Source organism: Hevea brasiliensis, chromosome 2 (assembly GCF_030052815.1).
Source record: "Hevea brasiliensis isolate MT/VB/25A 57/8 chromosome 2, ASM3005281v1, whole genome shotgun sequence".
Taxonomy (NCBI): Eukaryota; Viridiplantae; Streptophyta; class Magnoliopsida; order Malpighiales; family Euphorbiaceae; genus Hevea; species Hevea brasiliensis.
In genome coordinates, this window is record NC_079494.1 from 4320973 (window position 1) to 4344613 (window position 23641).

At 32.9% G+C, this 23641-nt stretch overlaps 3 protein-coding genes across 3 annotated transcripts; 1 reads left to right on the forward strand and 2 right to left on the reverse strand.

Moving 5' to 3' along the window:
• Positions 1-9525: 9525 nt before the first annotated feature.
• LOC110656856 (hydroquinone glucosyltransferase-like) lies at positions 9526-11113 on the reverse strand. The gene has a single exon (XM_058129525.1). It carries the CDS (start codon positions 11007-11009, stop codon positions 9552-9554), a length of 1458 nt encoding a protein of 485 aa, XP_057985508.1. The 5' UTR covers positions 11010-11113; the 3' UTR covers positions 9526-9551.
• A 4591-nt stretch (positions 11114-15704) lies between these two features.
• Positions 15705-19239, forward strand: LOC110656864 (uncharacterized). Its single transcript, XM_021813843.2, has 4 exons — positions 15705-16306; positions 17741-17882; positions 17979-18120; positions 18430-19239. The coding sequence occupies exons 1-4, from the start codon at positions 15886-15888 to the stop codon at positions 18760-18762; spliced, it is 1038 nt and encodes a 345-aa protein (XP_021669535.2). The 5' UTR covers positions 15705-15885; the 3' UTR covers positions 18763-19239.
• A 268-nt stretch (positions 19240-19507) lies between these two features.
• On the reverse strand, positions 19508-21594 carry LOC110656865 (protein BRASSINAZOLE-RESISTANT 1). The gene is made up of 2 exons (XM_021813845.2): positions 21170-21594; positions 19508-20622 (listed from the first exon to the last, which is right to left on the reverse strand). Exons 1-2 carry the CDS (start codon positions 21410-21412, stop codon positions 19927-19929), a joined length of 939 nt encoding a protein of 312 aa, XP_021669537.1. The 5' UTR covers positions 21413-21594; the 3' UTR covers positions 19508-19926.
• Between the last annotated feature and the right edge of the window lie 2047 nt (positions 21595-23641).

Consider the following 23641-nt stretch of genomic DNA (forward strand, 5'->3'; position numbering starts at 1 on the left):
TTTTCATGTTAAAAAAAAAAATACTAACATATTTGAATCTGCTTCTTTAACTAAATTTAATAACTGAAGACATATGATAGAATCTTCCAATCTTCTACTACTCCCAACCATTAAACCTAGCTGTTGTTTGGGTTTAGGTCAAATCAATAGTGTGATTAGTCCAAGGCAATTCAAGCAGATTTTAAGTTTCCGATGATTTATGTCAGATTTGGTTCAATTCAATAGTGGTTATAATTTTGATTTAAGTTGATTTAATTTTATTTTTCAAGTGATTTCATTTAATTTTTAACCGAATCAACTAATTTTTTTTAAAACATAAAAATTGAGAAACAAAAATGTTCTCTCTAAAATTAGGGACAAAGAGTATGAAATTTCTAGAATAATAATTTCACAATAAATTTTATTAATTTTAAAATATTATATATTGTTAAATCACATTAATATAAATCAAAAAAATACATTACAATACATAAAAAAAAACATTTTATTTCTTAAGTTATAAAATAGAAAAAAAAATTATACAAGAGAAAGAAAAAAAAAATCGATTTATAAAAAAATTCATAACAATATATGAAAAAAAAACACACCACATTTTTTAACTTAGATAATGAAAAGAAAAATTATACATCAAATTGTTTTACATAACAGGAATTAAAAAAAAAATTAGCTTAAATTTAATTATACGATAATTAAGTTATCTACTTATCATGTTGGGATTATAAGAATCAAGTGCTTTAAAGCAAATGCATCCCCTAAAATCTTTGGCCGAATGGTGTGCCTATTCTATTCTTTGCAAAGTATTGACAGGTGATGGATAGTGAAGCCTCGAAGTGTGCATTGGATTTCCTAAATTCTGGGATTATGCCAGCTTCTTTGAATCATACTTTTGTGACTTTGATCCCAAAGTTCAGTAATCCTGAAATATTGAAGGACCTGCGCCTTACCAGTTTGTGTAATGTGTTATATAAGTTGATAACGAAGGTCTTAGCAAACAGGCTTTGGCGTGCTCTTTCCCCGGTTGATCCATGAAACTCAAAGTCTCTCATTTCAGGCAATTTGATAACTGATAATGCCTTGGTAGGCTTTAAAGGTTTTCACTCTATGAAACATCTCTTTAAAAGGGCGAAAAGGTTATTTTGCTTTTAAACTTTATATAAGTAAAGTTTATGATAGGGTAGAGTGGATTCATCATGAGGTAATTATGCAATGGATGGGTTTGCCCAGTATTTTTATTGATAGGGTGATGCATTGTGTGACTTTTGCATCTTGCTATTTCCTAATGAATGGTTCCTCATTGAGTATTCTACGATCAGATCATGAATTGCATCTGGGTGATCCCATATATCTTTTGTTGGCACTGGGTTGGGGTAACCTAGTGGGTCAGCATCTTACCCAGATCTTTCGGTCCATGATGCTTGGGCTGCTACACTATAAGGAGTTGGAGTTGCGCCTCTACTAACAATTTAAGCTTTTGGCATGGTGACAAACACTTAATCCTACAATTGATATAAGAGTCAAGGTCATAGGTTCGAATCTCTAGCACCTGCTGGTACTAGGTGGGGATTGCTGGTACTAGGTGGGGATAACCCAGTGGGCTAACATCCTGCCTAGATCCCTTTGGCCCATGGCACATGGGCTGCTATACTTTAAGGAGTAGGAGTTGCGCTTCTGCTAACAACTTAAGCTTTTGGCACGGTAGTAAGCTCTCGATTCTACATCTTTATATATTTCTTTTGTGTGATGAAATCTTTTCAACTTTAATCAAGCAAGCAGTTTGGAATGGAGAATTACATGGTGTGCCAGTCTACAGAAATATTCTAAAAGTCTCGTATCTCTTTTTTGTAAATGATTGTGTCCTTTTTGTTAGGGCTAAGCAACTTAAATGCCATAAATTAAAGGAAATTATCAAGAAGTATGAGATGGCTTTGGGACTACAAATTAATTTTGAGGAATCTATAGTTTCTTTTAGAGTGCCACCCTAGGTATGTGATTTCATTAGTTCTTTCTTTAGAGTTTAGTTAGTTGAAGCTCATTCCTTTTATTTAGGTTTGCCTGCTATAGTTGGATGTTCAGAGAAATAAATTTTTGCTAATATTAAGGAGAGGGTGTGAAAGAAGCTAAAGGGTTGGAAGGAACATTTCCTAACATAAGTTGGTAAAAAAGTTCTCATTAAATTAGTTGCTTAAGTCATATCGTCTTATGTAATAACTTGTTTCCAATCGCTTGTGACACTTTGTGATGATATTCAAAAACTAGTTGCTTGATTTTGGTGGTGTTGTGTAGTACGGAAGCGTGTAAACTGTAAAGAAACAAAGCAAATACACAAAACACCAATATTTACGTGGTTTACCCTCTCAACATAGGACTACATCCATGGGCATGCAATCTTCTACTATTATAAATAAATAAATCATCATCACAAGCTCAAAGCTATACTACCCATAAATCCAATTACACCCAAGAGAACTCACAGTACATCAAACTGCTCATAGTAAATATATTAGTTAGTCCCTCTTAATCTCCTCTAGACATAACCCAATATATTTACTATTATAACACTACACCACAAAGGGTGCCTTCAACTATATGGGTAAGAGCCCTCTCACCAATAGACAAGAATTTCTTTCTCTTGAATTCTATGTCCTTACTCCACCTTAGGTCGAAGCCTCTCTCCACTGTAATGGGCAAGTGTCCCTCATCAATGGGCAGAGCTAAATCCTCAGCAATTGGCAAAACCCCTCTCTACAATGGGTAACAGCCTCACTCCATTGATTAAAAGCCAAATAATCTTTTTTACTATTCTCCAATTTATAGTGTTAATTCCCTCAATTCTAATCAGATTAGGAGTCCCACTCAATTTAGGAATAACACTAAAATAAGAGTTCTACTTTATATAGAAAATATTCATCTATCCTATTGAGGAATATTTCTTCCACTTAAATTAGGAAAATGTCTTTTCAAATCCCACTAGGATTTTGAGTCATAATTCTAACAATCTCTACCTTGACTCAAAATCCATAGACCATTGCATACCTCGAATTCTTGGGTGTCATCAAATCTCAATGCTTGAGCTTGAACCCTTCAAATCATCAATCTCGTCAATCTTCATCTTCGGTGTAACTTGCTTCTTTTTTCAAAAAATTTTTACGCCATTAATCATCTTGATTTTGCATCAAGAGCTCCACCTTAAATTCAACTCTTCACCATCACTATTGTTGCATATGAGACTTTATACATGTCGCAGCAGCTCCATCTTCAACCAAACTCACCAAGATTATCCCCATGCTCTGATACCAATTTGTTGTGCACTGCGGAAGCGTGTAAACTGCAAATAAATAAAGTAAACACATAAAACACAAATATTTACTTGGTTCACCCTCTCAACATAGGATTACATCCACGGGCATGCCATCTTCCACTATTATCAATAAATAAATCATCATTATAAGCTCAAAGCTATACTACCCATAAATCCAATTACACCCAAGAGAACCCACAGTAAAATCAATCAAACTGCTCATAGTAAATATATTAGTTAGTCCCTCTCAATCTCCTCTAGACATAACCTGTAACACTCCCGTTTGCATAGCCTGATATATTTCACTATTCCGGTGACCGGAGTCGGTCCGGACAATTAAGGAGATTAGAACCACACTTAAGACAACTAGAGAAGCTATAAACACAAATAATTAGTAATGTTCAATTAGTTGAGTATAAATAAGAAAAACAGAACAGAAGAAGTTAAACGAGCCGAGAGTCACAGCGATGGGTGACCTTCTCGGGAACGACTGCGAAGTCATTTTAAACTCAAATTTCGAACCGTAAAATGTGACGCCGCGGTCCTTAGGACCCTTATGAACACAGTGGAAAAGAGAAGATCATGAAAAAGAACTGTTAAACCAGTCAAATAATTAGGTCAGGGAGCCGGAAGAAATATGGAATTAATTGCAAACCGGGATGAACCAGCGAGGGGCAATTTGGTCAATTGACCCCGAGAGCTGACTTCTGACCTAACTGTTAAATAAAATCGGAGAAAAAAAAATTTCGGAATCAAGAATTAAATTAAAGAACTAATAAAAAAATTAAAAAAAAAAGAAAATGGAAAGGTCAAAAGGTGATGACATCATGCATGACCTCATGCATGATGCCATAAAGAATAAAATTAATTTATTTACTTATTTGGATTTTTGGTCTTCCTAAAGAGATAAAAGACAAAATGAAAGAAAAAAAAATCATTCTTCTTCTTCAAATAAAAACGTGCATCTCTCCTCTCTCTCTTTTATCTCCTTAGTTTCCTCCATAGCCATGAAATTCAAGCTTTCAAAGCTTGAATCAACCCCATAAATTCCCTAAAAATTCCACTAAATTATAATTAAGCTTTGTTTGGGCTACTAGAAGAGGAGATTGAAGAAGCAAGAAAGAAGAAAAAAGGGAAGAAAATTAGTGATTGGAAAATCAAACAAAGGTTAGTATGTAAATTTGAATTCTTTTGTTAAATTTCTATGTTCTTAGTTTAATTAACTTAGAAAGTAACTTAAAATGAAACAAAAATAATTGTGAGGGACCAAAGCTGAATTTAGGCCAGCTAGGGTTTGATGTGTGTATGCATGAATTTAATTGAATTCACTATGTATGGAAGCTTAATTGGGTGATGGAGTGATGTTAGTATGATTTGAATTGGTTAAATGCAACAAAATTAGTGAGTTAGGGTTTTGAAACCTAGGGTTTGAGGTAAAAATTTGGAGAAATTTGTAAATGGTGTCTTTGACCTAATGTGAAGTGAAAAATGGTCATTTGTGACCAAATGAGGTGTGTTAGAAGTGTTGGAATTAAAAGCCAATTCGGATTGGATAAGGTCATGTGCTGGCAGCATGACCAAAATTTCCTTTGAGGGACCAAAAATGAAATTTTACAAGTCCAATGGATATGCGACCAATTGGGGATGAAAAAAAGCACTAAATGACACAATTTTCATTTAGGAAGCCTGCCCAAAAAGTGACTAAAACCTAGTGAACAAAGTGGCCGAAGTCGGAAAATCGTAGGCTGCCTCTGCACAAACTGACCAAATGAACAGTATTTGTTCATTTAGTCATAACTCATGCTAGGCAGGTCAAAATGACCTGAAATTTTACCAAGGATTAGATGAGATATAGATCTAAAACTTTCATGAAGAACACCAACCCAAATTATGCCATTAACCCAATCAAATTACTGAGCAAAGTTGGTGACCTGAATCTGCAGAACTGCAGATTGCCATATGAACAGTAAAGTTTCAATGGCTATAACTCTCTCTAGAAAACTTCGATTTAGGCGATTCTTGAACCGATGAAAACCTAAGACATAGTAGAACATTTCATATGAAGAAAATTAGATCAAATTATGGACTTAACTTGATCAAATTACTGAATAAAGTTGGATTAACAAATCTGCAGAACCAAATTCTGCAGCATGAACAGTAATAGTAATTTGCTTTATAACTTGAGCTACAAAACTCCAATTGGGGTGATTCAAAAAGGAAAATAAACTTAAGACAATAAGGAACATTTTATATGAAGAAAGTTTTGCCAAATTCCAACATTAAACTGACCAATGAAACAGTACAATTAGGGACACAAAAATTGAAAATTTGGCAATTTTGCCTAAAAGACCTAAATTTTGAGAAAATGACCAAAACCAACAAGTTTGGTGACCAAAATGTGGTATGTGGGTAAAGTTGGAATTCCCATACCTATTAAGCCTTAGAAAGTCAATAATTTGACTTGAATAGTATAGTGAATAGTAACCCGAAACACAAAATTTCAAGAACGTCGAATTTAGCACGTTAGAGCTAGGTAAAAGTGAAGTTAAATTTATTTTTGGATTTATGCTAAGTTATGGTACTGAAAAACTGTGAAATTGTGTGTTTCAGTGGAAAGGAATACCAGGACAGAACCTGAGGAGTCGAGTCAAGGCCAACAGGCGACTCGTTTGAGGTTTGTGCACAACGTATACTTTTTATAATTATCTTCTGCTTACTGTTTTGAATAATGTGAAATATTGAATTATGGCATTCTTATGATGTTTGATTTAAATTGTGAAAGTTATTGTGTATATTTGAAATGAAAATGTTTAGCAAATTGTTAAGATAAGTTTTGAAACCACAGTGTCATGACCATATATTTGAATACCTCGCTAGCACGACTAGTGGGGGTAATTAGTTTCGAATTTTGATTCCTTCTCTGGAGAAGTGTTGAGGTGTGCCAGTAGAAGAGGATGTGAATGGATATCCATATATTTGAGCTAGCTAGCCTTATGATGTGATTTCTCTTTAGCCTCTGGCTATTGAGATTTTATTTGTTTCGAATGGCATGATCTAACTGTGGGTTTTATGAAATGTGTTTTGACACTTTGAAATGAACTTGGTTTGCATTTAAAATCTCACAATGCTTGATTTGTACTTAATTCTCATGTTCAGCCAAATTTTTGAATAAATGTGATTTAAGTTTTGCATAAAGATTATTTTAGTATGTTGTGTACCACTGAGTCCTAGTACTCAGCGATAGCTTTTATTGCTGTCGCAGATTTAGAGACTAGAGGAGCGAGATCGAGTCTTGAAGATTGAGGATCATTCAGCTTGAAGTCTTCGGGTATAATTTATACCCTAACTGTAAATATTTCTTTTGATGTATATATATTGCACATAAATGTATGGACATGTAAAAATGAGTCTTGAGCAGTTTATATAAAATTTGTATAAAGTTGTAATATATATCGTAGTTTGAAATTCTCTTAAGGTAAATTTTGTAATCATGTATCTAAATTGTTTTGTTTCTAATGAAATATGAATGGAACTATTTTATTTAATTTGAATAAAATGGATTACTAGTATTTTGATGATCATTGGATAGTAGATTTGAAATTTGAAAGTTGATAAATGCGTTGAGAAATTGATTGAGATCGAATATGAAATTGAAGCAGTTGTTGAGAAAAATTTTTAGAAGTGTTTTTTTACAGGTATTTGAAGAATTGTTTTCTCAAAATACAGAGGAAACTCTGTCAAAATTTTTATAAAATTTGCGAAAAAATAAAATGGGCCCAAATTTCCAACTATCTTTCCACTTAATTACATGTTTTAAATACTTATTAGAAATGCTCACCACTTATCAAAAATAAGAAAATTATTTTAAAATTCATTGTAGGGTACTTAATGAGTTATCAGTAGGTGAAGTTCGGTAGTTCATTAGGTAATTTACGGGATCGTGTTATGCCTTACAGAGGGGTAAGGTGTGACATAACCCAATATATTTACTATTACAACACTACACCATAAAGGGTGTCTTCAACTATATGGGCAAAAACCCTCTCACTAATAGACAAGAATTTCTTTCTCTTGAATTTTATGCCCTTACTCCACCTTAGGCCGAAGCCTCTCTCCACTGCAATGGGCAAGTACCCCTCATCAATGGGCAAGTGCCCCTCATCAATGGGCAGAGCCAAATCCTCAGCAATTGGCAAAGGCCCTCTCTATAATGGGCAATAGCCTCACTCCATGGGTTAAAAGCCAAAAAAAACCTTTTTCACTATTCTCCTATTTATAGTGTTAATTTCCTCAATCATAATCTGATTAAGAGTCCCACTCAATTTAGGAATAACACTAAAATAAGAGTTCTACTTTATATAGAAAATATTCATCTATCCTAAAAAATATTTCTCTCATTCAAATTAAGAAAATGTCTCTTCAAATCCTACTAGGATTTTGAATTATAATTTTAACAGGTGGAGAGGCGATTCTGATGACAAAAGATTAATTGCCTGTGATGGGATACTCTGTGTATTGCTAAGTGGGATGGAGGTTTTGGATTGAGTTATTTCCCTTCTGGCAAAGCAAGGGCGGTGCCTCGTAAAACATCCTTATTCTATGTGCATCAAGATTTTCAAGGCCAAATATTTTGCTATGCATGATTTTATGGAATCATCTGTGGATGGTCATCCTAGCTATATTTGGAGGAACATTTTGTAAAGTTAGGACATAATAAAAAATAAGTTGGCTTGAAGAGTAGGAAATTGTTAGAATAATCAAATTTGGAAGGATCCTTGGCTGCCTTATTTGTCAGGTGGTCACCCGTTAATGGTTAATTAGTTACCGTCGGATGGTTGTGTTCGAGACCTTATAGACCTCACCTATGGTAAGTGGAATGTTGCATTGATGAACTCCATTTTCTCTGTTGAGGAGAGAGAAGCTATCCTCCAAATTTCCTTAAGTTAACGAATGCTAGAGGACTCATTATGCTAGCCAAGAGTGACGTTGGGCATTTATACCATTTGATCAAGATATCATGTTGCCTAGAAGTCTATGATGATGTATTGTCCCATAGGTTCCAATATCCAGTCTCATATAAATTGGAAGCTAGTTTAGGCCCTGAATCTGCCTCTAAAAATTAAAGTGTTTCTATGAAGATTTTTCATGATAGTCTTACTACAAGGAATATGGGAAAGCAGCTTGGTTTGCAAGTATCGAATTGTGCTGTCGATGTTAAAATACTCTTAGATTATGGCGTCTTGCTTGAATAGTTATGGTCAAAGGTATTGATACGGTGGGTTTGATTATGGAGAACTTTAAGGATCTGTGTGCAAACTTCTCTCAAGTGAGTGTGCAATATGTTCCTCAGTTGTGCAATAAAGGAATCCATGAGATGGCATTGCTTTCCCAATAGCTTTTGGATCTTATTTTGTTTTTGCTTGATTTTCCTTTATCTATTATTAATGCTTGTAATGGTGATATTCCCAATAATACCTTTAAATAAAGATAATAATCCCCTTTGAACAATCAAATGACGGTTGGAGGAAGAGCAAAATTTAAAGGGGTAACATAGCCTAAAGCAGAAAGGCACCACATGGCGCTTACTACACGTGGCACATAACATGAGTGGGTTGGCTCATATATGGTCTTCTTCCTTTCGCCATATCGTTTTTTTTTAATGGTTCATATTGAATTCAACTGTCAAATTGAAATACAAATTTCATTTCTAATTTAGAGGGAGAAGGGAGATAAAATCCTAACCTATATGAGGTTTAAGGTTGATAAAACCCACAAACAATTAATCAAAACCAATTCCAAGTATAATTTAAGTTGAATTGAATTTGATTCAGGACCTGAACCGATCCCTTCACAAGCAGTACCTCGATCTTCCTCATAAAGAAAAGCACCTTAGAAACTTAATTGAGCCCACCAATTCCCAGTGGATGAAAAATCATAATTCTAAAGAATGGAACCGCAGCTGCTAGTGCTCTATACATTCCTCCGTTATAAGAATTTATACATAAGCATCTCATCTGAAAGGAAGAAAAAGAAAATAACAAGCATCTCATTCTTCATCATGACAATATTGTGTGATTGCCTGATATAGCTAGATTCTCCAATATATATATATATATATATATATATATACACACACACACATATTCCTAGCTCTCATTTATGCTCTTATTTTTAAACATTTATTTGTCCTTTCTTTCTTTATTTTTTTTTAAATATTTTTAATTAATCAATAGCAATACAGCCCAATCAGATGCTAAATCATAGAGGGATTGGCATTCCATTCTTTGGCCACACAAGCAAGAGAATCATAAGACGACCCACCGATAGCCAACGCCTTAGCAGCGCTTTCCTTTAGGTCCTTGGCTCTTCGTCTCATCACCTTGCCTTCCTCACCTTCCATCAACACTCTTACAACTCTCTCTATCTCCTCACGTCCTACAATGCACGTTTCTGCTTCTACATTGATAATTGGCTTCGTTGCCACCCCAACTTCCTCTGCTAGCATCGTCGCATTCATTTTCTGCTCTGCGTAAAGTGGCCATGCGATCATCGGGACACCACAAGTTATGCTCTCCAACGCTGAGTTCCACCCACAGTGAGATAGAAAACCTCCGGTTGATGGGTGTTTAAGCACCGCCATCTGTGGTGCCCATGATGCCACAACCAACCCTCTTTCTGCAGTTCTGTCTAAGAACCCTTCTGGTAGATAAGCCTTTAGGTGATTAACGTTATCACTTCCTACGGTGAAAAATGCAGCTGAGTTGCTGCCATTTGTAGGCTTACGGACAACTAAGATGAACCGCTGCTGACTCAGTTCCAGCCCCCATGCTAGTTCAGTGAGTTGCTCATATGACAAGGTGCCCCCGCTACCAAGTGCTACAAAGAGAACTGATTCGGGCGGTTGTTTGTCTAGCCATGCCAAGCATTCAATACCCAAGTCATCTGTTGGCTGTTCTTCCTCTTTGATCACTGGTCCGATGGGGTGAACTGGTGGTGTGGGGATTCCTTTGAAGAATGGATTCTCTATAACAGCTTTAAGCGTGATTGGTTCAATATCCTCCCAAGAATTGAGAAATATCCCAGCGGACAAAGGTAATCTGCTGGCAAAAAAAAGAAGCCGTTTATATGCATCACTCTTCCGGTTCTTGACCTGGTCCACTAGGTCTTGGATTTGAAGTGGAGAGCAGCCAGGGATATTAATCGTTCCAGGGAGATCAACAAACTCGCAGTCCACTTCCCTGTCAAGAGTAGGAAGATACAGTGAAAATGCAAGAAATGCGATGGATGTCGTGCAAAACGAGTACGTTGGGATTGATAGTTCTCTGCCGATATCGAAAGCTTTGGTGCAGAAGAAATCGATGACAAGAGCAATTGGCTTGCCTAACTCAATGAGGACAGTTTTCAAAAACTTACTGAGACTCTCTTCTACAATGACACAGAGGCGGGTGCCGACGGGCATATCGTCGGTGGTGATGGCTGAGACATCGACAGGAGAGAGTCGGACGACGTCAATACCGAGTGGAAGAGTTTCTGAACGGAGAAGCTGGTCCTGTGCTGCAGAGACTTCGTTGGTGGTAATAACAAGGAAGCTGACATGGAAGTGATGGTGGATGACGAGACGCTTGGCGAGCTCAAGAAGAGGGATTATGTGCCCCATGCCAGGACTTGACAGGACTGCGACGTGGGGCTTTATGGCTTGAGCTACTACCATTTTTCTTCACTATTTGGCTGGTTGTCAAATGGCCAACATAGGAGCATGCAAGATTTAATGCTGAATGAATGTGCAAGGCGAATGCATTAATTTATAGAGGAAAAGATCAGAGATCAGTCAATTAATATATATTTTATATTTTGATTGCAAGTTGATGAATTCAGCTCTCAATAATTTTAAAAGTATATTTACATTAAGAAATCTAAATTATGTAATTAGTGGGAGCATCTATTGATTTGAACCATCAAATATTAAATCGATTTCTTAATTTATTATATATATTTAAGAGACTTTTTTTATTATTTTTTTAAGAGAAAATAGAATATAAATAAATTAACGACACCCAAAAGAGGATATTATATTTATCATATCTACACGCATTTAGAAAAATTCCCATCACATCTAAAATAGGGTTAGATGCGGAGCTAAAAAATTATAGTGCCTGTTTGACATTGTGTTTAGAGATTTAAAATTATTTTTTTAAATAAAAATATCATTTTAGATACTATTAAATAAATAATTTAAAAAAAATTATTTTGTTATTTTAGTATTTTTATGAATAAAACTTATTAAATTTAATTTTAAATTATTTTTTAATGCTTTCTGACTAGTATATCTAAAAAAATAATTTTTTCAACAGCTGTTTTAACAACAATGTCAAACAGTCCCCTAATTGTGGAGTCAATCATAATACATCAATTAATAAAATATTTTCTCACATATATATAGTAGAGTTACAAAATATAATAAATAAAAATAATATAAATGTTAAATTATAAAAATTATTTATCGATTAAAAAAATTATAACAAAATCTCTATGAGAAATATAAGTAGTAAAAAATTATAATTTTAATTATTATATAATTTCAAAATATAAATTATATTATTAAAAAATAAAAATAATCAAAGTATTATGTTAAATTTTTATATAAAATTTATACATTCAAAAGCTAGAAGATAAATATAAACATAAAAGAAATAGATTATACGAGAAATAGCATAAAATTAAAAAAATAATAATTATTAAAATTAAAAGAGACATGGAAATTGGATATTAGTAAAACAATAAAGTAAATTTATCATATAAAACTAGATATAGATTAATTTAAGCTTCTCGATTTAAAATGTACATGAAAATTGAGATAATTAATTTTGTTTACTTGTAAAATGTAAATAATATAAGTTTAAATGAGAATGGTATAAAGGAGAGAAATCAAAATGAGAGAGAAGATAAAAAAAGATTATATTTATAAGAAATTATTAGAGAAAAATAAAAAAAAATCCCATATGATTTTAACATTTTATAATATAAATTATCATATTAATTTTTGTACTTGATTTTTATCAAAAAACAAATACCAATCAAATTTTAATTTATAAATATAAAAATTTAAATAATTAATTTTTAATTAAATTTTTATATATATTTATTTAATCACAATTAAGTAATTTTAATATTTCAATTTAAACCATAATATATAAATCCATAATATATAAATGACAAATTATTAGAGATCAATAGAAAACTTAATTAAACCATAATATATAAATCCATAATATATAAATGACAAATTATTAGAGATCAATAGAAAACTTAATTAGAAGGTCAATTACTAAAAAATAAATATTTATTACACTTATTTAATATTATTTATAAATACTAATATAAATTTTTAGAGATTAATTAATGAAAAAATAAATTTTATTATATATATTAAAATTTTTTAAAAATATTTGGAAGGCCAAGGCTACACCAAGTTCCCTTAATCAGGGATTTGAACTGAATAAATCTATATATCCTACCAGAGTTGAATTATATATATATTCAAAAGCTAAACAAAAGAATGGCTAGAGCGAAGGGAAGAGCATTATCTGCGAAATTCGTTATGGCACTATTGGCACTTTATAAAAAGAAAAATCAATATTTTATTTTAGGCTGAAAAAATTTAAAATTTTGTATAAATTAATTATTTTATTCAAAATTTTTTAAAATTTTAAATAATTAAATCAAAACTTTTTGAATCGAAGAAATTTTATATAATTTTCAAATTAAAATTTTTATTTTTATTATTGAAATGCCAGATAAACACATTAAAGTTAAAATTAATTATATAATTTAAGTGAAGTGTAATTTATCTAAATTCAACTTTGTGAATGAAAAATAAAAGCAGTTTTATAAATATTAAAGTAGAAAATGCAAAACTTCATTATACAAATATTGATAGAAATATAAATTAAATTGTATGTTTAAGGCAAAAGTTAAAATTCTCAATTTTGATTTTAATAATTAAATAAAATTTATTCAAATTGGAAGTTTATGATTTAATTATCCAAAATTTAAAGAATTAAATAGAATGAGCAATTCATATAAAATTTTAAATTTTTCTGGCCAATAGATTTTTATTTCACTATATTATACTCAAATTAATTCATAAAATTTATAATTAAGAAACTTGCAAATGGGCCTTCCCTAGCTTGCAAGGTTCGGGCTATAACAAAAATGTGAACGTCCAATGCCGATTGAAACCCCAACCCATATAACTAAGGGAGAGCAGTTTTCGGTTTAAATCAAAAAATCGAATCGAATCGATTCAATTCGGTTTAATTGATTTGATTTTTAAATTTAATCAGTTCGGTTCAATTTATAATTTTGATAATTTCTGTTAATCGGTTCGGTTCAGTTATTTTCATAAAAAATAAATATAAAAAACCAAACCGAACTGAAATTATTAATATATATAGGTAATCAAAGAAAATCGAATCGAACCGAATCGAATCGAACTGAAATCAAAGAAAACCAAACCGAACCTTGAGATTTTTTAGTTTTGATTTCTATTTTCTTTTTATTTATGTTTTATTATTTAGATTTAATGTTAAAAATATGAAATTTTATAAATTTCGGTTTGATCGGTTTAAAATCGAACCGAACTGATATTTATCAGTTCGATTCTATTCGATTTTCTCTTATTAATCGATTTGGTTCGATTTTTAAAATTTTTGATTTTCTGTTTATCGGTTCGGTTCGGTTCGAAACCGAACCGACCGTTTGCACACCCCTACATATAACAATGAGAGATTATTAGGTGTTCCCGGTGCACATACATCATCTCTCACAATCATGTGGTATTCACTCCCCATATTGTTGAAATGGCCCACTTTTCTGTAAGAAAGGGAGTACTATTTTTTAGTACTGCCGATGTATCTAATAATTAGCCATATAACAATTTACTTTTATATCATCTTATATCTGCTACTTTCTTTCTCACACTTTTTTTTTTTTTTAACTTATCACACTTTTACATTAAAACATTTAATTATTTGTGTTATACATGATGAAACCATATTAAATGATTCTCTGTCATTTTTATTTTTTATATGTGCTATATTCATTCTTCGATTCAATTTCAATGTTTATTTGATATTGACTTTCAAAATCAAAACTGCTTTAAAAAAATATATATCATTTTAAATTCTGTTGAATAAAATTATTTTATTATTCTAATATTCTTTTTATAAAAAAAATATCATTTTAAATGTTATTGAAAATAATTATTTTACCATTATGGTGTCATAAAAAATAAAATTTATAACCTCCAAGAGGTGAGATGGGATGACAAGGATCCTTTCTCCCTTGAGCAGTGGTCTCGGATTCGAGTTCTGAGTATGAGGTACCTTTAAGTTTTGAAGGAATCACTTTACTCTTCTTCGTAGGTTTATCCAGCGTGAATTTTAATTAATCAGATCAATAAATTTTGGATACCGAATAATTTTTATTAAAAATAAAATAAAATTTATAAATTTATTTTTAAGTTATCTTTTAATATACTTTAATTAATATATTTAAAAATATATATATTTTTTACGATAATTTTAACAGAAATACTAACATACTCTTAATCGCGTAAGCTTTGAACCGGACCTTGGTTTGGTAGTGTACGTAAGATAGCCGTTAGTTACCCACTATTCTTCTTTGTTTGGTGAGGTTGTTTCTTTGGATTCCTTTTCTTAACGGTAGGGAATTTCCCCACCAAAAGCCATTTTTATTCACCAACTGAATGCGACGCTTAGCCTAAGCCTAATGTTTCTTTCTTCTGCTCTCCCAACCGCCAACTCCCAGTTTCCTCTTCCGCTCACAATTCCATTTATGCCCTTCCTACTCATTACAACCTTGATCATTTCCCTACTCTCATTTTGCAGTTGATTTGTTTTTCCTTTTTCCAAATCATGCTTTCATAATTCATTTATGCTTTTTCCATTTTCAATAATCACTGCCTTTGATTCAGTACCTTAAATTTTTAATTAAAAAAAAGTTAATTATAAAATTATTAGCCTAATTATTATCTATCATCTTAATGACCATCCTTATTAATATAGAATATTAATAGAGTGTGATTATTATAAGTTTGAATTAAAAAAATAAATTTAATAATTATTATATTAAATATTTATATATAAATTTATATATTTTTTATATACATTTTATATATTAAATAATTGGATTACTCGCAATTTTAATGCTACAAAAGGACGAACGATGGCAAATAAGGAATTGGGGTTCAAATTCTAATCCCCTTCAAATGCGATACGGTCAAACAATACTGACACGTAGGCAATACAACCGGCAATAACCGGTATCTTACCCAACACGGGTATCCGTTTTAAATACCTCCAAAAACCCGTTCGTTTTTGTGTCCTTCTTGCCCCCTTCCCTGTCGTACGCTTCCTCTGTTTTCTCTCTGTCTCTGCTCCTCAAGCCCTATCTCTCACAGCATTCCCATTTTAATTTCCTCTCTTGATTTCAATTGCATACTCCATTTTCTAGCTGGAAACAAGGCCAAGGAGCTTACATTGTGGAGAAACATTGCGTATATAGCAATGTCTGTCTCTTCCAAGCTTCAATCTTCGGCCAAACCGGTACCTGAGAAGCGAGCGATTCTCGTTCCCACTGGGAATAGAGTTAGAGTTTCTGAAGAGTCCAGAAGGAAAAGCGAGGTTTTGGAGAAGGCACAGCAGAGACCAAAGAAGTCAGTTGCGAAGGCCGCGGTTTCGGAGATGCAGCAAGCTGTAGTTGAGAACAATTTGTCGGTGGACAGCTCGTGTTCTTCGGATTCCAATTTTTCATCGTCTTCTTCTTCTTCGAGTAGGTCTTCGGCGACGGTGGCAAGTCCGAGAAGGACTGTGAAGCGCAATGGATTACGAGCTGTCAAGGTTGTACCTGACGGTGGTGAATTTGATGGGATTTCGCCAAAGAAGAACGTGCCTGCGAAGAAGTGTGATTGGATCACGCCGCATTCTGGTAAGTCATAAGTGAGTTAAGCTATTACGCAACACTTTGCCGCCATCATCTGTTTGATTCAATTGGGTTGAGTTTTTTTTTTTTTTTTCCTCCCTTTTCTTTGAGAGAGAGAGATGGTAGGATTTGGAAATTAAGATAATGACACAGAGGTTTAAGGAATGGTAATTGAAAATGGTATAAGCCATCCAAGTTATTGAAGTTTGTGGGGTTGTTGGCTTGTTGCCAAGTCTTTATTGCCCTAACACAGTAACGGTTGACAACTAGGAAGGGCTAAATTTCAAGAATAATCGCAATTTTGTTCATTATATTTGGTCACTGATGCCTTTCTATTTTGCTCAATGTGGAAATTTATTTTCATCCTTTCTACTGTCGTAAAATAGCACGGCTTGACAGGCTTCTAAAAAATTTCTTCCCATTACCACTAATAAATGTTATATTGGAGTATTATCCTACTTGCTGGAGTTGGTGTTTCTTTGGTCCAGAATAGGATCCCTTACAGGCACCGACAGAGATGAATGTCCGTCAGACCTTGCAGAAGTTGAGTCAAAATGTAATTTATATGTTAATAATTATGGGTGAATTTCGAAAGTAAATTGATGAGAACATAGAGAGTTTAAACTGGTCCTGGAAGGTGCTAGATATTGCCTCTAAGTTGTTTTGATTGTATTGATAACATAGAGAGTTTAAACTGGTTCTTCAAAACTGATATTAGTATTGCTAATTTAATAATAACATGCCAATGTGATTAGGCCAAGTTGCGTTCACTGTGTCTAACTAGCTAGGTGAACAACATGTGGGACAATTATATTGAATTCAACTAACATTTTGTGCTTTTAATTCTTTGGCTTAGCAGCATGTCTGCAAAACTTTTAAATGCCATGACTGGCCATTGACATTGCAGAATTGTGCACACAACTTACTGAGGATATCACAAGCCAGCTAAATTCGCTTCTGGTCCATATATTCAATTAAATAGGAACTTTTGGTCCATGATGCATTTATTTTCTTGTGAACATCGCATCATGCCTAATTCCGAAGGTATTCTGGCATACTCTAGGAGCAAGGTAGCACCACATGTAAATAAATTCTTACAACCCTTCCTCTCATTTTATTTGATGCTAATTTAATCTTTTTATTTATTTATTTATTTAAGAAGCCACTTTTTCTTGCTCCCTAGGATTTTTAAATCTATAATTCCTCTTTAAAATGTCAACAAATGAACTTAATCTAGTGTTATTTTCAGGTTATTTCCTTTGTTTTTCTCAGATGCCTCAAATGTTAACTTGTCTGATTGGAAAATCAAATTAGTTAATGTTCTATGGTTAACATTTGTGTACTTTTCATCAACAGATCCACTTTATAAGTCTTTCTATCAGATAGCTAACTCTCTGTGGCTTTTAACTTTCATTGGCTTTTTGGCACTTTTCACTTCAGATCCACTTTATATGTCTTTCCATGATGAAGAATGGGGAGTCCCAGTTCATGATGATAGTAAGCTGTTTGAGTTGCTTGTATTTTCACAAGCATTAGCAGAAATGAGCTGGCCAGCAATTCTTCACATGAGAGACATTTTCAGGTATGTCATTTTCACTTTCTGTTTATTAGCGTCAATTAAAAAAATGTCTTCATGTATTTTGTCAGATTTTTATTTATTGTTGGATCTATGTGTCAGGAAACTTTTTGACAACTTCGATCCATCGTCGGTTGCACAGTTAACCGAGAAGAAGCTGCTGTCACTGAAAGTGAATGGCAAACTATTGCTATCGGAACCAAAGCTTCGTGCAGTAGTAGAGAATGCTAAACGCCTGCTTAAGGTAATTCTGTAGGCCAAGGCATCAATTCTAGGGACTTCATGGATACATATTTGCTTATGGGGCCGAGTTAATGAAAAGACAGAGGAAGATTTTTGAAAGATATTGAAAACTCAGCTCTCCTATATATTCCTGAGCTTAACATCATCACCTTCGTGATGTTCCTTAATATAGGTTCCATTATCGAGACTTAACGTTATTGTGATATCTCTTGATTGTACAGAACTGTGTTTCAAGAAAAAAAATATATTGGGACCCATTCATACAAAGATTAAACTTAATTTTGAATCCACTTGTTGCTCATATTTGCAGGTTCAGCAGGAGTTTGGTTCCTTCAGCAACTATTGCTGGCGTTTTGTGAATAACAAGCAACTAAGAAATACATTCCGTTATGCACGTCAAGTACCAGTCAAGACGCCAAAAGCAGAACTTATAAGCAAGGATCTAATGCAGAGGGGCTTTCATTGTGTTGGACCTACTGTTGTTTATTCATTCATGCAGGTTGCTGGGATTGTTAATGATCATCTTGTAACATGCTTCAGATACCAAGAGTGTAATACAAATGTGAAAAAGAATTTCAACCCCGAGACTGAAAAGACACAGATAGTAACTGAAGCATTGGAGAACACATGCTTATCTCAATGACCAAGTGGTCTCAACTACAACTTTCTTCTGACAAATCACACTACTATGATTGTAGCAATACGAGGGCAGACCGCAGATGTTCTCAAGTAATGACTTAGGACTCCCTTCTTCTATATGTTTTAGTTGCATAAGCTATTCTTCCACTAGTGAATCATTGACCTAAACTAGATATTACTACAATGAAAATTTCTTGCGACTCCATGCATTCTCTGCGCATCTAGGATTCATGAAGTTTCTAAGGAGGTTCCTGTCTGATTCACTATTGTCCTCTCTGTATTTTTCGTTGTCTTTTAATGCTCTAAAATAATCTAGGGAATCTTTGAACAATATTTTTTTTTATTTTTTTAAAAAATGCTAGGTCAATATGGTGCTATATGGCAACGCATCAGATGACCAAAGCTTCGTGCCCTGAACGACAAAAAGAATAGAAATCTCAAATTTAAGAGATAAAGCTAAATCTCCTATTATTTGTTTTCCTCTTGTACATTCTCTCGTTTTATATTTGAACATCCGCATGAGCGAACGCGGGGCTTGTCGGGCAATGCAAGTCCAGAGCCAGCCTTGTTCAGTTGGTTGATGCGCAATGGGACCGTATATGATCTGCTTGGCGTATCATAAGCACCATATAACAATTTTACCATTGCAACTATGATATGGATTTATATCTTCCACTCCCAGCTTCCACAAGTATAAGAGTACAATGTAAACTATCAACACGAAAATCTTAAATGTAACAAAAAGCAAGTTGGGTCCTTTGTAACAAGGTACATCCATTGATATGGTAAACAAACAAATGATTTCATTTTATCAGGTCTCATCGAAGTAGAAAAAAAACTCATCAATTCCAGAAATATTGCACACTATCTACATGTAATGCTTGCGAAAACATCCCAAACTTTTCTGGCAAATGTGACTGTCAAATGAGTAAAAGAGAATGAAACTAAATAAACATAAAATTAAACATGAAAATTTAATTCCCTGCTACGTATGCACTTCCCATCAAAACAATGGAGCAATGGATTGCAAATATTCTTCCAAACCAATGCTCAATGTACCACAACCTAGAGTAAGAATACTTCTTCTGTTCCAACACCTGCTCACCGTATATTCCCTTTGATTCCAGCATTTCCTCACTATGATTTCAACTGGATATATCAGCTCACCTTAACTCCGAGCCTTCCCATTTCCGAGTGTGAGCTCCAGATCATCCAATCCTACCTCATGAATCCTCTCTCCTTCCCATGGCTTCACCTGTCCGCTGCCAAACTCAAATTCCATACTCCTCCCATTCTCTTTGATCACATTGCTGGACAAAATTTGCTCAGCCACAGGTTTCACAAGATTGTAGGTTGGAGAGGTTGGCATTGCAGCCGCAGAAGGTGCAAATTTTTGAAAGCTTATCCATTGACCAGACTCAACAGTGGATGTATCAGACTCATCACATTCAGGTATGGTGGCTGGAGCATGAAATTGACGGTGAGTTGGGCTTGTTGGGGCAGATGCAGCATAAAAAGGGTAATTTAATGAGGCCATGGATTGTTTGGCAATAAACTCCCAGTTGGGAATTGGCTTGGGATTTTTTGAGGTTGGGGATGAGAGAGGTGGAGTTACAGGTGCACTGTTGGAGATTCGGAGAGGAGGGAGAGACAAGGGAATGGCATTTTGAAGGAAGGGAAGGAGATTAGAAGGAGCAATATTCTCAACTCGAGATGGGCTAGGGAATGAAGAGGAAGAGGGACTAACTTGGTAGGAAGGAATTGGGCTAGGAAATGATGAAGATAGTGGACTTGGATTTTGTGAAGAGTATGGAGTAATTCTTGCAGAGGTGCCTACAAAATCAATTGGGGGTGGCTTGCATCCCTGGATCAACAAACCAAGAATGATGGCACCATATCAGATTATGATTACCATTAATATGAAATGGGTATAAAAAACAGTGGTGGAAGAAGTTACAGATCGCACACCACAGGAGATTAAAAACACCTACAGAGCAATTAGAGTCTCAATACTAAGGATTTTAAATTGTTCAAAAAGAGAAAGACTAACAATTAGAGTTTCTTTACTTGATCAAAAGCTAAACAATTATTCATTGAACTTTTCAAGTTCTAAAATTAAAAGCCCTGCGAATAGAAAGGGATTAGTATAGAGCACGAAAATCGACACTAGAAATCAGACATGAAATAGAGATACAATACAACAAAGCTAAAACAAACACCCAGGATAAATTTTTCAAAGAAACTAAAAATCCCGAGGAAATAAGCAATCTAAAAGCAAGCGAAGCAAAGATAGAAGCTCGATCCAAATAAAAAGATCCATTTCCTTCCCAAATCAACAGCAGAGAAGAGCAAAAACAAGGTAAATCTAAAGCAACAAGACTAGATCGAATTAAAAGAAGAAAAAAGAGTACCTTACGGTAAGTGGTGCCATCATCTTCAACGACCCAACCAGCCTCGGTACAAAGAGCCTTCAAGACTTCATTATTATCACAGTGTTTAGGTAAATTGTAATTCCCTTGAGCCCTTAACCCAGTAAAAATCTTAGCAGCTATGGCTCTTCTCCTCCTCTCCCTCCTCCTATTGTTCTCTCGCTCTCGCCAGGACGGCTTCCTCCTCGGAGCCGCTGACGTCGAAGTGGCCCCGTCTGACGTCATTTTCCAGCGAACAAGCCTTCCTCAATCTCTGGCGAGCTAGGTGGATCGCGTAGCTGGGGATTTAAACCCCAGGAAGAACAGTGAAGGGAAAGAGAGGTCACGAGGAATACGCTTTCCTTCGCTGGATGTAAAAGAAGAAGAATCTCTTTTTGGAAGTGAGGACTGAGGAGAGGAGAGGACCTAGCTGAGTTTTTTTGAATAAGAAAAGGTTGGTTTCAAGAAATGTTAGGGTGTGTGCAGGTGCAAGGAAAGGGTTTAGATCATACGTCCTAATCAACGGAGGCGTCGTGTCGTTTTGAGATCGTGAATGGCCAGACAAGGATAACTTTCTCATTAGTTTCATTTTTTGTATAATAAGATTTATTTTAAATTACTAAAATTTAATTTAATAATAAAAATAATCAAATAAATTTTTTTTAATTATGCATATTTCTCTTAATTTTTAAAAATTAATTAAACTCAATATTTTAACTTCGTGAAATAGAACTTTCCGTTTATATTTAAAAATAATTCTTTTTATTAATTTAGCATAATTTGTCACGTGTAAGTTTATGGCGCGAGTCTTGTAATGACTTAATAATTTGCAAGATGGGGTCCAGCCGTTGAGTGTCGGGCCCACCCATAATAGAATGAGCTATGGTGTTGGGACATGGCCCATGCAATGTTTTCTGTAATTTGATAAGTGGTCCATTCATGAATCCATCCATCCTCTTCTTGGAGATAACTCTCTTATTGATAATTTATTTTTTATTTAATCAAAATTTAATAAATTAAATAATCATTAATAAATTGCATAAAAAGGTTTATAAAATGAAAAATTTATGTATAAAATTATAAAAATTCTAAAAGGAGTGATATTACTTACTAAATTACTAATGAAAAGATTAATTATTAAAAAAATCAAAAAGTTAGTAAATGTTTATGTTATGCGTAAATTTTGTGGAAATTAATTTTTTATATTTAATTTAAATTTTAATATTTTATTTCTTATTAAAATTATTTTAAATATTTTTTTCATATAATTTGATTATTAAAATCTATAATATATAATTATAATACTCTCACTTTAATATTTTATTTTTATATGTTTAATTTAGATTTTTAATAAAATTATTTTTTTACCACTTTTTATAATATTTGTTTTAAAAAATAAATTAATTAATATATATAATTAAAATATATTATTATTTATTAAAATAAATAAAAAAATTAAAGAAAATAAGTGTCATCATGATTATCGATAGATAAATAATAAAAATAAAATAAAAATTATTTTTTAACATAATTGATTAAAGATAAATTAAATCATTAATATAATTGAACTAAAGAAATAAACTAATAATTTGCAAATTAAACTCTCTTCAAGAAGTGTCAAAGTGGGGAAAATTTAACCTACTTTATAGATATAGATGGATAGATAGACTATAGTTGCTGCACCGGCTTCGGCCCTGAAGCGTCTGGAGATGCTGCTTCGTGGTTATGGCGATTTCTTGTTCCTATGGTTAGGAAAGATTTTGATGGTTTGCTGGGTTGATGGTGGTTTTCCTGAAGCTAAATTCTATTGGTTTAGGTTACTGTATGGCCTTTGCCTATTATGTAATATGATTTTGATATACTCACCCAACTAGACTTGTTAATGCAATGCATTGGATTTTCAAAAAAATGTTGTAAAAGTACAAGTATGAAAGCGAACAAGCTAACTTGCTTGAGAAAAGGACACAAAGAAGTAAAGAGTACATATATATATATATTTTTGAATATTTAATCTGATGAAGTTTTATTGAAATGAATTTAATCAGTATACAATCAAGTCCATAAGTATTTACTATTTGAATTTGTTTTATATAAATAATTAATTAAATATAAAAAATATATTTTTTATAATAATATTTATTATTTTTATATATCATATTTTCAATAAAATAAAATAAAAATATTTGATGGAATTTTTAAATTTTAAAATAAAATGTATTTAATTATTATTTAAATAATAATAATTAAATTGAAAAATAAAGTTCAATGTGCTCGTGTACTTATTGGAAGGTTTAATTTAGTTTATTTTTAATTTTTAATCTAATTTAATTCATAAATTTTGATTTATGTTTAAATTAACCTAATTGATTAATATATATATTTTTTAATATTTAATTATTTTTAATATTAAAATATTATTTTTAAATTATATAAATTATTTAAATAAAAAATAAAAATATTATTTTTACTTAATTA